General features: G+C 36.1%; 1 protein-coding gene across 1 annotated transcript in view; it reads right to left on the bottom strand.

Moving 5' to 3' along the window:
- Window positions 1–18,854, bottom strand: part of ARHGAP21 (Rho GTPase activating protein 21) — a 64,130-nt gene that overhangs the window by 35,000 nt on the left and 10,276 nt on the right. The window contains 3 exon segments of the mRNA XM_009074023.1: window positions 4,644–4,698; window positions 10,220–10,298; window positions 13,912–14,024. Of these exon segments, the coding sequence (XP_009072271.1) occupies window positions 4,644–4,698; window positions 10,220–10,298; window positions 13,912–13,978 (201 nt within the window). The 5' untranslated portion in view covers window positions 13,979–14,024.

The raw sequence follows: 18,854 nt of genomic DNA, 5'->3' as shown, positions 1-18,854 counted from the left end.
ATTATATTTCATTACTACTCAATTCTTCTCTTCCCTTTCCTAACTTATTCTAATAGTTAGCATGAGTATGGGTACTGCACACCAGAAAAGGTTTACAGCTGTCTTAGAAGGAAACATTTTCCAGTCATAGTTCGTTCTGGCACTAAATGCTAGTAATAAAACTCAATTGCTTTCATTTCACTCTGAGGTGCCCAGCAAACACCACAGTCAGATAACATTATTTTGAAGAAAGAAAGAAAAAAATTCACCCCCTTTCTTCCCAAAGGCAGTGAATTTTTAGTATAGAAAATTTAGAGCCTTAAGCCTGACAAACTTATTTCCAAATACAAGCTGGGTAGGAGGCTTTCTTATAAATTTAGTCTAAATTGAGGTTAGAGGGTTGATGCAAATGGTATTTTTGAACATATGCAATGTGCAACAATGAAGTATAACGTTCTTCTAGGTCACTACATCCTCACACCACACCCTTCCTCCTTTCGTTGTACTTGCTGTCAGAGCTTTAATATTAATCCATGTGCACGTTAATAATTGCATCAGTACAAAATCTGAGTGTAAAAATATGCTCCAAGACTCTGGACTAAACACAGTTACTTATGAAAACATCTCCACCTTTATTAAAAACAAAGCAAATGGAAGTATTTCACAGTTTGCCCATGAAACAGCCACACTGCTCCACTAGGTCTGATGCAATTAGGTGGTCTCAATAACAGGGGAAAAATATAGTCTTTAACATTAAATTTGACTGTGGGCAGACCTGCAGTCAGAGACATGAAGTTACTGGGGCACAAAATTCTAGAATCAATTTCCTTATGCAAGTTATTTTGGGTTTGGTTTCTTTGTCAGTTTTTTAATACAGGTGCACCACTGGCAAATTCATGGTACTACAAGGCCTTGAGAGCCACCACATTCCACAAAAATTTTAAGTTCAGAAATCATAATGCAGCAAACTTCTTTTCTACCCAAATCTCTAAGGATATTAAAGATACCTAACACACACACACATTAGACACTATGAAGTCTATTAACAAAACTCATAATAATGCTGACCTGTGAGTAGGCTTAGGAAACAGTTCTCTCTCTCTCTAGGAAGCAACTTTACATTCAGTATTTCCCATGTAGCACAAAAATCTTGGGAACGCCTGAAAAGTTGTCACAATTTGACAACTTTTTAGTACTAAATTTGTTATCCAAAGGCTACAAAACAGCAACAATTTCATTGAACAGACCTGAAAAAAGGAACTATTTGTAGTTGACCTAAATATGTCTTCTCATTTGCATGAAGTCAGTGGTGCTACAACCTACAAGATGCCAAAATTCTGTCAAAGAAGGTTGAGAATGCTACAGAAATTACATATAGATACATCAAATTTAAAACACCAAGGAGAATATAAAAATAATAATCATTCTCCTCCCTCCTGATTCCAAAATGGTTATATACATAGAAACGTTTCAAAATAATCTCTTTTGACAAATTAGTCACAAGGAGGAACACAAAAAATCCCAATGCATATAGAATTGTCAAGAGTTCAAGGTTTTGTCATGGATAGAGATGTTTTAAATATCCTTTTCTATGTCCCCAAAGTGACACTGCCAAGGTCACACTAGTGAACAAACACAACCGACACTGGTTTCGCTAACAGTAGGATGTCACATGTAATTCCCTTCCAAGCAAGCACTGTTCACATGCCACAGAGGCCAATGGGCTCCAGTTTGGACCACTTCATTGTTACCCTTGATGAATGAATTTGAAGCCCTATTTTCAGGAAATTCAACATACCAAGAGGTTCACAGACATATATGGATATTTCTGAAGACTAAACTAAGGTTTATAAATAGCGAACTAAGGATAGAAACAAGCAACTGTGTTTCTAGCAATCAGTCACCAACACATGGAGTAGGCTGCCAAGTGCTACAAAACTTAGCACAACCAGCATTATTTCTGAATATCATCAAGTTGTTCCATCCCTATTGCACTAGATATACCTTTCATTAGCTCCTAGCACAACACCCAGTAGCGATTTTACAGCATACCAGTACTGAACATCAGTTTACAATGAGTGACTATCTGAAAACATTTACAGTGAAATTTATGTCACAGAAAGTGATTAAATTATTTAACATTCTATGACAACTTACATAACACAACTTCACGTGTTATAAGCACACTGTACCTTACCATTTATTGTTCACTTTGCACTTATACTGACACTACCACTACAGAAATTATCATCACTTATACCAGCACTTCACTAAGGAATAAGAATTTACTCCAAGACTTTTATATATTTTGGACATAAGATTTCCACAAAAGTTAATACAGCATTAATCACAAGATAAAAATAGTGAAACAGGAAAGTATTCAGTTTCCCAGCTGCAGACAAAAAGTTACTGTCTTTCCACATGGAGAGAAAGGAATAACTTCTATGCTGTTACTTGGAAAATATTTCACACAAGAGCATTCAGCTTTGAGTACAGCAAAGCACTTCAGCAAATCTTGTAATGAGAACAGTGCATCCTACCCATCTTCAGAGGAATTGCAAAGATTTCTCATTTTACTGAAGTTGCAGTGATGCACTGTCTCAAACTACTGCTAGTTGTTACTTTAAAAGTGCTAAGACTTTTGCCCCTCTTTGGTGGGCTAAAAGGGAGAAACCTACAGGCCATAACTGATGGCCTCTGTTGTGAGATGCAATTCATTTTTATCACCTGTACCTTCACAAGCTGCAACTCTGCCATCAAAGGACTGACACTTGGAAACATATATACTAAAGTATTCCATGAGAGGATCATCAGAAGTCTTTTTCAATAAGCCCAAGTATACTCAATGGTCAGTCTTGCAGACTACAGAACACACCTGTCTTTTCATGGCTTTGCTCTGGCAGGGGCTATGCAGAACTGAAAGTCCTCAAGAGAGTTCACTTTTACCCAAACCAATGCATCTTAGCCACAGAAGCATAAACTCCTCCATGCTTTATCATGACCATGTACTAACCCAACCTCAAACAAGTGTCAGAAGGAACTCACACAAGTTATAGAGGCAAAGTAAAGCCATTTTTGCAAAATTATGACTTCACCTCTCAAACTGAATCTTCTTTCTAGCTTCAGAAGAGGAGCCCCACATACAAAAGGTTGTATCACACCTTACAACTCAAAAGAAGCTATTTTAGAATGACACCTGAAAATTATTCCCACACACACATCCAATTTTTTCTAGAACTTTTACAGGCAGATGTTTCTTCTCTTTTCTTTTTGCCTCCATCTCCTCCAGAAGAATGACCTTTTCTTTTTTGTAAATATCCTTTTCTAACCCAAAGCCAACAATTATGATTTTTACTTCCTGCGCCCCCATTATCTCACTCACTGATATAATAATTTATATCCAATCGTTTTTCATCTCCACTTCACCTGAAGGTTGCACTTCATGTTTCATCAGTGGAGGGAAGATGACCTTCTTGCCCAGTCAAATACAAAGGTTTAACATCAAATCTAACAAGTCTTACCTTGCCTAGATCCTTACACTGTTATGGCTGGCTACAAGACTGCAGTAGATGCATATGGCCATTCAGATAATTTAAATGTTAGCACCATTCCTGCATATCTAAATATTTAGAATCAATTTTAAAAAAAAAAAAAAAAGAAAAAAAAAAAAGATGAAAAAGAAACCAAAGGCTTTTCCCTTCCCACTTATTCATGCAATCAAAACTCACACCCTGCTCCCAGCATTTTCTGGGTTGGATTACTGAAACATTTCCTGAGCAAATATTCTCAAAATATCACCTCTATTCTAATAATCATGGCTTGTTTGCCTAACTGGATGAATTCTTGTACTAATCCCTATCTTCACTTCAACTTCTTTACCCATTAATTTGCCCTATAATACTGAAAACAGCTACTGAAACCCACAGGTTTTGCTTAACTTATCAAGTCTTCTTATTTCTATGTGGATTAGAAAACACTTTTCCAGCCACTAACCAGAAAGTCTGTCATCTTCTCCCTTCCTCTGCATTCAATTAAAAATAAACTAGAGCATATCAACACATTTATTCAGGACTCTCTTGGACTTAAGAGACACTAAATGAGACATGAATCATCTCACTATATGAAGTACCTCAGTTCAAATCAAGAACAAATTAGACACTATTGCAACAAAATATTTACAGCAATCTCAGTCAGAAAATTTGGTAATAACCTTCAGTACACATTCATCAACTTGCTTCTTTCCTGGAAATCCACTGACAATTAGTGCCTTATTCACAAAAGCTGATTTTAAGCTTCATATGCTAGGGTTTTAATTCAAATTTAGTTATGATTCTAAACTACTTCAGAATTAGACAACCTAGTTAAAGGAAGCAATCCAATTCATAACTTTTAACCTAAGGAAATTAATCCAAATTATAATAAAAATACAAACAAGATGTAATTTTTTAACATGCCAAAAACATCACATGAAGAAGGTATTCCCTATATTTGGATTCCTCTGAATTTCAGAGATGGCAAGCAACTACAAAAATATCTAAGCAGTGACAAAGAGAAAAATGTTAACTCTAATTATTTGCTGACAGCACAGTTCAAAGACTTTGTAACCAACAGCAGAACACTTATTTAGCCCATATATTCTCTGAATAGAAGCTTCATCAACATACCAATTGTAGAATGTCCTCGTCTTTTGGCATAACACTAAGTTCCAATATGCTGTCACTGAAACAAATAGAAAAAAAAACACCACACATGAACTTTTGGACAAGATTTTCAATTCTTGTTACAAAGATGACCCATTAACTTCCATAGACCAAAGCTATTCAAAAACTCCCACATTCAGCTCTTCTGACAAATAATTTACACAACAGGAATAGACTCTGCTGGAAACCAGTGTTTAAACAAGTAAGTATAGAACAGAAATCTGACTGAGGAGCACACCCATGTTTTCAGCAAACCAATTTATTGAGAAAACACATTGGTTTGGACAGTTTCATTTTTTATTCCCTCCCCTCAAGTTCTAAGGTACATGAACTGTGTGGATCTTCTCAGACAAAACAGTGTGACAAATCTGTGAATAAAAAAGCTAAAACTCTTTCTCCCATTTAAAGCAGAAGTCTCTTAGCACTCTTTAAAATTGCAAAGAGCTCATAACCACCACATCATGTGAAAAGTGGAGCAATCCCAAGGCAAGCACAGACTTACACCTTTCTGCTTCAATCAGCTTAAATACATTTAGTCATTCAGATGACATCTAAAATATGGATGAAAAACGATTGCTATTTTTAAGTGCTGCATTTGTCAGCCTGAATTGCTGAAACCAAAAGCAGCAGCAACAAAGATCAGGAATCCAGATAGGTCAATCAATGTTAATTCAAATGCAAGCAAAATTAGGACACCAAACATACAATGTATCAGTTATCCAGAGTCAAATAATTCAAAACTGTGAAACCCACAGTTAGCATCTACCAGCAAAAAAAGGATTTTCACAAGCAAGAGAGAAGTATATGCCTGTAACACTAGATATAGAATAGCTGACTTCATTATCTCATCTGAGGGAAAAGAGTAATCTGTTCACATTCACTAAATGTGAAGTGGAGCAGGTACAGAAAGGGCTACAAAAGACTAATGTACAGTCTATTAAAACTAGGCTCAAAAACAGAAAAGGAAGATACTGTGACTGTAGTATCTCACATGAGATGTTAGGGAAAAAAAAGGGTATTTAAAACAAAAACAAAACACCCTGACCAGTACCAGCACAAGAAAAAAAAAAGCTTACAACCTAACTGGATATGTCAGACTAGAAATCTGCTTATCTGTACTAGTCAGTACAACACATTAGCTGAGAGAAAACAAAACCAGCACAAAGACTGGCCCCAACTGCAGGGCACACAGATCAGCCTACGAAAGCATTGACAAGGACCTCAGTTTCTTATTTCTGCAGAAAAGACAGACATCTTCTCAAACATGTAATGTGTGATTTATTATGCTTTCTTATATGAAAAATGTTTTTATCTTGCGGTTCCTTCGCCATTTCATAGTGACTGCAGACATAAGGCTGCATTCCAAAAGAGCAGAGTAAGGGTATTTGGTTTCAGAATCTTCTTAAGCCATTATTCATTTTGGAAAAAAGTGTTCTCCAAGCAGCATAAATTACTTCACTTCTAAAACCAAAGATCAGCAGTGATTTTTCTTTTTAAGTCTACACACATCTAGGAGAAAAAGCCTTCAAAAGCTTCGTGAAGAATTTTCAAAATATTGAACTTTAAGAAACAAGGGAGTATTGACTTTATATGCATTTACAATACCATTTCCCATTTTGACTGAATGCATAAACAGCAGAGTTATTTAAAATTACTCCTTTCAAGTAGCATCATCATGAGCTGACTTTTACCTAAACTCCTTTGTATGAATATTAAATTATCAGTTGTAAAAGAAAAAAAGAATATGAAAGGGATACCACAGTTTGAGGCATTTCTAATGAAGTGTTCAGATTTCATCTCTACATGTGGATAGCATGTATGTATAAATCCTATGAGCCAACTATGCTTACTTGCAGGATGAAGACTTTGGATGCCAAAAATAAGCATGGCTCCTCTTAAAGTACTTTTTAGATGAAGAAATAATTTGGCACACAACAAACCATACTCATTCACATTTTTTGTATGTTCCCCTCTCCCACTTTGCTTTTAAGGAAGTGATTAAATCCATTTACACAGTTAGCATTTTTTTTTGTAGCCATCCAAAAGAGGAAAGAATACCATTCAGGAACAGTGTCTTATATATCATTTAATTAACTACCTAAATATTCTATCCCAGTTTGCCTGAAGAACCTTCTGGAGACAATCTGGGATCTTCCTACTTTTTATCTTGTGACATGCTCTCAGAATGTTTTTCAATTCTCATACCAGAAACAAAAAGAATTAAAGAAGACTTTTGGTATCTGGTGTCTGCAAATTATGAACTAGAAAGTGTCAATAAAAAACATCACAGAAAGTGATGGTTTACACTCAAACACTAGGCCCAATACTGAGAACTCTGAAATATCTATCATTCAAATAACTTTCATTACACATTTGGAGAGGTAAACTTAGATGTACTGATTCAGGGCCATCATCTTCTGATGCATTATTTTGCATTAATGAAACAGATTCAGCAGCTAAACTCTGTACATTTCTGAGTAATCCCAACACTTTCAAGGAGAATTTACAAGGGGCAACAAGCAGAATAGACAATCACTGAAATTCCCCACAGCCTAAGAAAAGAGGGGGGAAAAAAGAGAAGCTGTGAATCAGAATTATTTAGAATCATAAATAACTTATGGAGTTTACACTAGTAATCAACATAACTCCAAGCTGATAACGTATGTAAACAAATAAAAACAAATTCTTAATGGACCAAACTAGCAACTGCTGGTAAAGAGTAGGAAATGTAGACTTAGAAGTGCTCTCATGATTAATTTTACAGGACTGTAGTTAATTCTAACAACTCTTTTGAGGTGAGCCTTTCATCTTCCAGGGGAAAACATCAGTGGAAGTTTAGCTTTAATATGTCCAAGCAGAGCAAAACAGAAAACATTCTAGACACAGCTTGAAACTTTTCTGGGACCAATACAAAACATGGCTGAACTATATCCCATCCTTAAGTCCCACTGGGAGATACAGGTATCATTTCATCTAAGGCAGTTAAGTTCAGATGTCTGCAACATTATATAATGAAAACACAGCTACAATTGAACAATCTTCTAGAAAAACAACAAGCAGCTATGGAAATGGAACTGCAGGAGTAATCTAAAAAAATCTGAAATCCAAACTGAATTTCACTACAAATAGCTCAACAGTGAGAGGGAAATTCTCTCTTTAGAGAGAACAGACGTTAAAATGCGTTGTGTCCTTAAAAGCTAATCTGAAATGAAAATTGACAAAAAAATAAGCATTTACAGGCAGCAGTATGTTGTAATGGGTAATTAAAAACAGTAATTAAAAATACAGCAATTAAAGCGTCTAGAAAGCCAACACACAACATAGTGAGACTGTGACAGAAACTGTCTTAAGTCATGAATAAAAGATTTCAACTGACAACTCAGCCTCCCAAGAGGCCTTTCAGCAAGCTGCTTGCACAGTCTCCTAAAGAAGCTAAGGTGCACTGGATAGAAGAACAGCTAAGTCACCAAACACCCCAAGAACTGTGTCACTGTGTATTTTTAATACGAAGAGTTTAAGTACATTCAACAGTGAGTTTATGCAAGACCAAGCCATCAAGAACTCTTAAATCAAGCGATGCAGATAAAACCTGTGGTTCAGCAAGTTCCTAAACCAAGGATTTCTGTGGGCTAGTATCATCTGACCTCTCTATAGCTTCGGTGTTTTCACAGACTTCTCCTAAGAAATCTTTAGGGGATAATATCAGAGAGGGTAATGACATAACAAACCATCAGTGTGATCCAGGATGTCTATGCTGATGCAAGAGCAGCCTGCTAAAGCAAGAAGCATGCAACATAAGTATTTTATTTCTTACCTTGCTGGTTCATAGAAAGTAAAATTGCATTATGTGCAGAACAAATCACTCTGAGCTCAAAAATACTGTTTTTAAGCCAAGAAAGAGAGCTGATTCTGCAGTCATATGAGAAATATTGCCTGTAAACTACAAACAGGATACACCTGATCTGGAATCTGAGCTCTCTTTATGAATCAGAATTAATATTTATCTGTTTATCCCACAAGGTTCAGCTGAAGACTTCCTGATGGTTGCATTTTCTGTATAAAACGCTCACAGATACACATGACCTTTTGTTACAATCTTCTGTGATGTACACATCTGGCTTGAGAAAACAAATTGTTCTCCTCTCCTAACTAACAATAGCATCCCTTCATCTTCTTTGCACTCATGGAAATTAGGGGCACAGATGCAGCAGTGTGCTATACCATTCCTGACTGCACTGGACAATCACTGATAGGGCCTTGTTCAGGTGTCCCTGGTTTATCCACAGTGGGCAGAGGCTGAATTCTACTGAACAGTTCACTACCTACACTCACAGGGCTGAAAATAAAACTTTATTCAAGGGCAGACCTAGAGTTAAAATTCACTGACCACATAAGCCACTCAAAGATGTAACTGGTCTCTCACTTCCCTGGAGTCAGGTAAGAGAGTTAAGTAACTGATGTACATGGTTGGGCATATAATAGCTAGTGTCTTGGGTATACACTACTGTACCATAGTGCAGCCTGTACAAATGTAAACTGAAGAAGTGATATATGGCTAGTGATATCTCCAGGGAAGGATATTTTAAAAAATAATTTAATATACCATCTTTTCAGCTCTTGTATAAACAGTATTAATGATACAAACCACGTTTCAGTCTACCTTGCCCTTCACACCTCTGAACACAGAGTTTGCTTGTTTCAAAAGAAAAAAAAAAGGCACCTGGGATGTAAACATTTTGAACAAAATCTTGAATAAAGACTTCACTGAAATAGGAAGCTCAGGATCTTATTTTTCCTGCTTCTAGTTGTAAGCATATCAAAGTTTTAACATGTGAAGACTCACTAAAAATATGACATGTGATATGTATTTAGAAAACATTCTTTCATGCTGATTGTAATACAACTTTTTTTCTGCATAACTCATTACTATTTTGGAAACTTGTTGCTATAGAACAGAAACCGAATCCAAGAAAACTGCAAAAATGGGACATGAAAATTAGTATCTAGACTCATGTATGGACATGATTTCACAAGCCCTTGTGAGTTACATGAGCAGAAAATATCAGCATTTCCTGAGCTCTGTGCAAGGTTCATAATTTGATATAAAACAGAGGAAAGCCAAGATGTACTACAGGTATGTTGCAGGTGTACACTAGAATAAAATTTTTCCTTTACCAGATATGCTAATTTTGAGCTAGTAGATCATATAAAAAAGGAAGATTTTTGAGTTTTCTTTTTCCATGGACATATGAAGTGCGCTGTATGTAAACCTCATCTGTACATTAGAAGTTCAAACCTCCTCTGGAACATTTATTTGCTAACAAGGGACAAGTACTGACATAGAAAGGAGTGTGGTACAATTCAGCACACCTATTCTCAAATCTTTCTCAGCATTGAACAAATACAGGAAAACAAAGTAAAACTCAGTGACTGTTAAGGAAAACTTCAAAATACAACTTTTCAGAAACTCCATTAAGTGGTCATTTCTTGCTTAGTATACAAAAGTAAGTGTGGCATATAATGAAATACTAGTATTTTACCTGTTCTGTATTAAAGCAATGACTTGAGAATATGTCTTCCCAATAACACTTTCTCCATTGACTTTTATAATTCTGTCACCTGCAAAGGGAAAAGTTATAACTGAAATTAATGTCTAGTAATTTTTTCAATAGTTCTTATTCTGTATTTCTATACCTCACAATAATCAAGACTAGCAATATATTAAATTCAAGATTAGTCTTCCTTAAAAATAAAATTTAAGAAAAAAAGACACACAATACAACCATATGTAACCACAGATAGGATGCCAATTTCTACTCTTTTCTCAGACCATTTTCAGATGCATATCTTCCTCTAAGCTTCCAAATTCATCACCTAGAAAGTCACAGAAAGAAAACCACAAGCAGGTGCAATCTACATGAGGCTCACTTATGTATTCCATCTTCAAAATAAAGCTATTGATATATGGTAACACATACTGGTAACTCTGCTCAATTCCTAGACAAATTTTAAGTAGACATTTCATTACAGCATGTAACCTCAAAACAAAACCAAACTTTAACTCTCCTTTAATAGCAGCAAATACTGCGATTTTATACTTCTTCCTTATTAGAAATAAAAGAAGAGACATTTTGAAAGGTTCCAACTTCCTCCTTCCTCAGAATAATCTTAACAGACAGTAATGTCTTGGAAACAGCCCAATGGTAATGGTTATTTCTTATCCATACAGATCAATCTTTAGGTCTAACATCACTTTTAGATTTCCCCAAACAGTTTCTTGCACCTGCCTCATTTAGAGCTTCATATACTCTCATAAATTTACTGGCAAATATATCATGTATGGCTATTTTTAGCTTTTGATGAAAAAACCATCCCATTCCTTCAACCAAATGGTATTTAAGTCATCTCTGATCAGAAAAGCAGAAAGTTATCTTGAATTTATTCATGAAGAGAAAATGGTCTAAAGGATTACAGGTAGGGAGCTTTGAAAAGCTGCTGGAGAAAGAAGAGCTGAAAGAAAGGACCCATGCAAACTGAGCCAAAGGGAATGGCTTTGTCAACGCTGCTTTAGAAACTGAAAGCCCTTTTTGTGTTTCTGGCATGACCAAACCAAAGCAAGGAGAAAGCTGTTCACTCTGAATACTCAGCCTGACTTGGAGACAATAATGCTTTACGTGCTCATGCTCTGTGGAAGTTCCCTATACAAATCCTATGGAATTACTAACCGACATGGATCTGCTGATTTTTTAAATATTGTCTGCATACATCATGCAAACAAACTGGTGAGATACTTTCAGACAGATGAAAGTTTACATATTCCCTTTTATCCATGGGTAACTGCCTTTTTCCTCACCTGAAAACTCTTCTAATTTTTGTCTCTTGCTTCCCAAGCAATGAAAGAAAACACGATGGAATTTAATGGCTGCTAACAACCCACATACCTGACAGGCACCTGTGAGGGATGGCAAACCCTATCCCACTGTTGAACATGCAGACACATTAGGTAATTGGGCTGAGAAACTGGACTTTCGTGAAAACAAACATTTATTTTTTGAAATCACAGAATCACATTGGAATAAATCCTTTCTAAAAATTTCAGGGGAAAAAAATGTTATAGTTTATGCCCAGAAATATTTTTATTTACATACTCTGAAGCCTGTCCTGCTAGGTCATATGGCAAGACTTCCTCAGAACACACCGGATCCTGATCTGGAACTGGCTTTTTTCCAGGCTGTTTAAGAACTTGCCCACAGATGTAGATCTTTCAAGATATTCCTAATGATAGCTTTGATTGGGAATACTGAGTAAACCAGGTCATATCATTTCATCTCTAGCTGTGCAGTTTTTATTTTTCGAAGACACAGACTAGATTACACATGGCAGTGAAACAAGTCCACTAGAAATAAACTTCCAATGAACCTGCTAAAAACACTGCAGAACTGGTTACATGACCGATGTGAGCACAGGTAACTCTGCAAAATACAACTTGGTCTGCAGTGCAAAAAAGGATAGAGAAACATGAAGGCTTTTTCTAATAGCTTTCCATCAGTCTGGTGGCCCATTAAATATGTTTGATCAAACTAGAAATTAATCTGAATGCACTTAAACCATCTCCCTTCCCAGACACATTTTGTTCTTTATACTCTTGTATAAATGACAGCATGAAGATCAACACACTGGAAATGTGGAGCTGTTTTGGCTGTCTGTATTTCAGTATTTCTAATATTTACCTTTGAAATTCACAGACATGCTATTTTTAAATGAAATGTCCCAGAGGTTAGAAAGATAATACTTCCCATATTTAACTCTAACAAAGATAGTTTCACAGAAGTATTCAAAAATACTCAGAATGGATGGCCTTAAACATAAGATACTGTAATCTATTGCTCAAATTTGCAAGAGTATTCCAAGCTTTCTGGTGAGCAGCAGCCAGGTAAACTCCTGAAATTGAGCTCATTCATTCTGGGTAATGAAGCTTATGGCAAAATTTTCAGTAACACAAAGGACCATGCAGCTGTAAAACAAGAATTGACAAACACAACTACCTAAACTTATGCTCAATTTTCAATTATTTTCTTTTCATTAATGTGACCATGAAACTGAGTTACATTAGAAAAAAATACAGTTGATTCTACAAAATAAGAAATGTATATGGTGTCTGTACTGGAGGTTAAGCAATCTACCTGGCTGATCTATATTTCACCCTAAAATTTGTAAACAAGACATACTGGCATGACCTAATTAGATATAACTGCTATCAGCAGTGTGTTTGACAAGAATATTCTAGTTATTTAAAAATGTATTTTCTCATTTATTTTCTTTCCTTTGTTCTGGGCTTCCAAAAAAAAATATCTCTATGACTAAAAATAAAATATTCTCTACAGATTTCATCTCTCTCAATTTGGCAAACACTGAACAGAGTAGAAATTAACATGGCTTCTCTGTACAACTTCAACATATGCTGCCTTTTATCAAGCCAAAATATTTCTTTATATAATAGCAATCAAATAATGCCAAAGTAGCTCTTTCCTGAATAACTACTTAAGGAGGACTTCAGAAAAACCCTTATGCTGTACAAGTAGGTTACAATACTGTTTTTAAATTGTTGCACAAGTAGTACTGGTTTTAAATTGATCATCCCAGAAACTTTGTATTTCTTTAGGAAAAACATATAAAACTGATTCTATTCCAGTCAAACGCAGATACATAACTGTTTTCAAAACAAAGCATCAAGATCTCATTATTGATATAAGCACAAACCTTTCACAGAATATAAGTTTTGCCATATTTTTAAGAAACTTGTGTTTCTGGTGGTATCTTCCTATGTAACTTATGTTTCTAATCACCTGTAAGACTGTTCATTCTAACACAGCTTTTTCTCCTTCAACACTTCAGTAAAGGTGTGAAACACTTCACAAAAAAACATGTTTTCTTCTCTCCAGTTTAATTAAATGAGCAACTGAACAGATTTTAAGAGACACACTTGGACTGTTCCCGTTCCCATTTAATTTAAGAAAAGGTAGAATAGAATAAGTATGAAAACCTGAACATTTTCAGGTTATCAATTTGTCACAAAGCAAAACAAACAGGAGCTTATAGGATAGTTTATAAGTTTCAAGCTTCTAAAGGAAAGAACAAAGTTTAAATGGAAGATGTAACCATATGCAGAAACACAAATCAAATATTTTACAATTTGTACACCAACATGCTATCAGTGGTAGAGAAACAGTACCTGTGCACAGCCCAGCTTCAAAAGCAGGTCCACCCTCTTTAACTTGTTTAACAAATATAGTATCCATTGGCTCCAGCCTATTTCTTTGCTTTCCTGAGGAAAAAAGAATATTTCTTAGAAACATTTCATTATCCTGCATTACAATATTTTTACTCTCAAAATATTTTGGAACATAATCCTGCCATGTTCATAGAGAAATACAAGAGTAAGAAATAGCAACGTAAACTAAAAAATAAAATTTTTAAATCTTTCCTTAGAAGGAAAAACCGTAACATCAATTTACGGTCCCCATGGAACTGTAACACTGACTTCCTAACAGTGTTTTTCAGATGCTTCAAGATGAAGTCCAAAGTTTTCCTGAAGATTTATCAAAGGAAAAAGGTGATATATAATTAAAAATAAATTATGTCTTCACATGTTGTATCTACCCATATATACACAATCTGTATGTTCATCTGCAGTGGTTAGAAACCATGTACACGTGTATTTTCTTGCTTTCTCAATACACAATTTCTAAGCTTCCAAAAGCACAGATACACCTTGTACTTTTACATGCATGTCACCAAAGCTAAGCAGTTCTTCTTAAGTAGCCACTGCTTCTGACTATCAAGACAGGGGTAATGGGGTAGAGGTATGTGCAGAAAAACAAACAAAAACGCAAACAAAAACCTCCAGGTATACTGCAGGCTAAAATACAGTACTGCTGTGCTGAGCTACATCTGTAGGTAGCTGGAGTAAGAGATTTTGCAGGGTCTACACAATTTTTATACCAGTGAGTTTAAAAAAAAAAACCCCTTCCCAAACCTAAAAAAACTCCAAACATGCAAGAACACACCCACTCACCTACCCCGCAAAGAAAACCATAGAAAAAAAAAATTTTACAAAATTTCAACTTTATTTCCAGTCTGCCAGAAAATTGCACTGAACTTAATTGGTTCTACACTGCTATCAGTGTCTCCTGACACCCCAGCACAGTGCAAACAGAAGTACTCACAGAACCAGTGGCAGAACCTGAACGGTTACAACCAGGTGCACACAGATTTATGGTGCCAGTGCTGGCTTCACCAGCCTCGGTCCCTCCCAACTCCCTCACCAGTTAGAACTCCTGTTCCACACTCCCAGCTAAGGAAATGACTTCCTTTGGAGGCTACATGGGAACAGACGTGGAATGCAAGTTATCTGGGTCTGGGTTCCAGTTTACCAGGAAACCCTGGCATAGTGGAGAGGGTGGTTTAAACTGCAGAAAAAGAAGGAACAGCAGGAGAGAATCAAGGGATTGCTTAAAACTGGCACTGCTGATAAAAGAAACACTCCTTAAAACTAGAGTATTCTCTTCTTTGACTTTGGTACAAATGGCACTACTTTTGAAAGCACTTTCACTACAACTTTATCCCACCTAGCTGTGTTTACTAAGCCACAGCATTATTTAATATAAATAAAGGTGCCATCCTTACCCCTTCCTTGGATCATTTTCCATTCAAGAAAATCTCATTATTTGAAAAACTGTAGTAAACTGCACAAAATCAGACTTCCTTCTGACTCTGATTCACATTTACAATACAAGTTTTAGCCTAATGCCTCACTCTGCAGACCTTCAGTGTCCTGCTATTCTACCACAAAACAGATCAGCAAAATCATTTACTTGTAGTGCTCTAAATGACCTTCTCAAAATAACTCCAGATTGCAAGGGAATAACCAAAAAGTTGATTTGATAGAATCACATAAATACTACATATAAGGCAACTGAATTACAAAACAAGAAGCTCCAGCTGGCAGCTCAGTCCCTGAATACTTTCAAATTTGATTAGTGGGACACAGCTACAAGACATACAAAATGCTCTTTGTGAACCAAAGCTAATATCTGTAATTTTTAATCTGCAGATTTAAACAGACAGTGAACATATGATGGGTCTCGCCCTTTAAGAGGCAGTCCTGTTTCAGCAAGTTTAGAGAAGCTCCAAGAATAATCTACCCAAATGCCATGAACAAAAGGTTACTTCAACCCCTTACAAGAGTGAAGTTAAAACATGACCTTTCATAGCACCACCAAACATCCTCCCCAGTGCTGCCACTTGATCTTTTACTGAAGATTAATACAGTCTCAAAAGTAACAAGCAAAATAAAAATAATTCAGCTCCCATGACACACTTAGATTGTAACACAGTATCTTATACTTATAACCCAACAACCAAGGGGCTATCTTACAGACTACTCTTCAAAAAAATGTTAGCAGCCTACTGCTAGTTTGCTTAACACTCAAATGCTCCTTTATGCCTTGTCCATACCTGAACATACAAAGCAAGAGGTCAGGCAGGTAAGGTTTCTCCAATTTAGCATCCAACACAGAATACCTTTAATGAACTTCCCACTTCTCAGTTACAGGGGAAACCTGTAGCCTGTAGTTCTGGAGACCAGAGATTGCAGGCTTCCCTGACATCTGACCAACCTGTCAGCTACACCGAGAGGTTCTTCCACATTATGGGCACTCAGTTCACACTTTCACAGCTATTTCATGGACCAATTCAGAAAGCTGATTACACATTTGGTCCTGTCTGCACACAATCATCAGGCAAAAGCAAGACACTGTCCAAAAACATGAATTTAAACGTCTCTCCTGAACTGCACCACCTAGAGCAGATTATCACAGTGAAGCTTTCACACTAAGTTTACAGCTCTCCACTACACAGTCAGACCAGATTAACAATTTTCCTTTCCACTACTGAAAAGCCAATATTTTTGCCAGCAATTCCTTACAAGGTGATAGAACAGAGAACAATGAAGCAGTTCAGACTACTAATCTAAAACATGTGTCCTTATTTGTCAACACTTTTCCAGTGCTCATTACTGCACATGATTTTGCATTCTCCCTCCTTCTCCAAACTTTTGTAAAAAACTTTATAATTGAGCATTACATTGCAGGCTACCAGCAAACAGGACAATTTCTACCAATTCTTCAACTGCAAGAGAAAAATAAAACCTCAGACACACACTAAGAACAGGCAAAAGTGTGAGCTGATAGTAACACACTCAAGTGCAGGGAAACAGCACAGATGAAAAGTACAACTCCTGTGACCAAATTTCATATGTACTTCATATCCCCATAAGTGTAGCTATGAACAGAGGTGCAGTCTCACCTAAGAGCAGTACAGGGAATAAAAGCACATAAAATTGGTAATCGCACAACACCACTAACCCAAAACTGAAAAGCTATCCATAAATTGGTCCTTTCCTGTATCAGTCTTGTAAGCACACAGTCTTCAGCACGAGTACATGGTCACCAGCCAGGATAACTTAAAACTCAAGTTATTGTCCAGGCAGTAGTGTAGTTTTATTAACAGAACAACTAAAATACACCTTGCAGTGCAATCACTTCCTTAAATGAATTATCCAAATGAAAATATAACTTTAGGGTAAGCAAACTAATGTATGAACTTTCACTTCAGAGATTCAACATCACCAGAAATAAGGAATTAAAAAGAAATCACTAAGTATATAGAAGGCTCAAGACAAAAAAATCATTGGCTTAACCAAGGATAGTAAGGAATCAGGAGCCTTTATAATAAGGTCCTTAGCCTAGACAACCAAAGTTAAGAAAAGCAGTATGAAGAAGCTCAAACACCTGTAAATCCAATGCAAGAAATAGATAGAAAAGCAGTTTATTGCAACAAGTTTTTTTCCTAGGCGGTGTTTTCCCTAATTCTATGCAAACCTAATTAATCAGCAATTTTCAACCAAATACTGCATGCTGCCTTCGACAACCACTGAAATCACGGTAACATCTACAAATTAAGGTCAGTGTCTTGTTTCAACTGTTCAAATGAATGTAAAATAAAATTAAATACTTTATTCATAATACATATCATAGAATCATTTATGACCTAACCTGGATCTATGAGCTGAGACTACAAGTCAATAAAGCCTTCACAGTCTGACAGGAGAAATTAAAGTTTCCCATCGCAAAGGTACAAGGAAGCTTTTCTGACAAATGTTTAAGATGCCAGAAGTGGCAGAGAGGAGTATGGTACACTAGCACAACCATCCCACTTGCAAAACAGTAAAACTCTGAAATGCTCTCTATGATAAAAGGGAATACAAAAAGATCAATTACGACTTATAAACAGAACAGTAAAATTAAGACTAGGTAATATTTATAATGGAGTTATATCTGGGGAGTCACATCCAGCAAAACTTCTCTATAAACAGAACAGTAAAATTAAGACTAAGTAATATTTATAATGGAGTCACATCCAGCAAAACTTCTAACTTCCCCAAACTTGACAAAGAAATCAAATTTATCTAGGTGCCAATTCTAGTTTGATCCCCTAAAAATCTTGTTTGAAATACAGCTGCTATACAGAACATAACTAGTACCAAATGCACTAACCCTGAGTTAGTTTTTAAGCTAGTCTTTGCAGACCAGACAGTATTACTCTACTACTCTGTGATTCACCTAGAAAACAGAATGACATGGCAAAAGTTATACTATCAAATCCACCAACATACTCCACCATAGCAACAAGCACATCATTTCTCTGTAGTCATTAACCTTCTGATACAAAACACTCAGATAAACTGAGTCATAAAGACTGCACTAAAAGGACACCTCTCTGACAACCTTTACATTCTGAAGAGAGAAAAGGGGGGGGAAAAAGAAACTAAAAAACCCCACACCAAAGTGCTATTACATCTTTCTTTCATTTTGCCATGCAGAGCACATATCTGCAAGTGTTTCAGGTTACAGTATGAAACACTTTCTTGCACAGATACAGTGGGACAAATGCTTCAAAATGATTACTGAATCAAAAAAACCTGCTAAGCATTTCCCAAACTACTCAAAATGAGACAGCGCAGCAGAACGTACATTTATTAACTGAGATTGCATTAAATATAAATCACAAAACTGTATTACATTTAACTGAGAGAATCCAACTAAAGACAATTCT

Source organism: Acanthisitta chloris, unplaced genomic scaffold (assembly GCF_000695815.1).
Source record: "Acanthisitta chloris isolate BGI_N310 unplaced genomic scaffold, ASM69581v1 scaffold17494, whole genome shotgun sequence".
NCBI classification, from domain to species: Eukaryota; Metazoa; Chordata; class Aves; order Passeriformes; family Acanthisittidae; genus Acanthisitta; species Acanthisitta chloris.
This window is presented reverse-complemented; position numbering and strand designations above follow the sequence as displayed.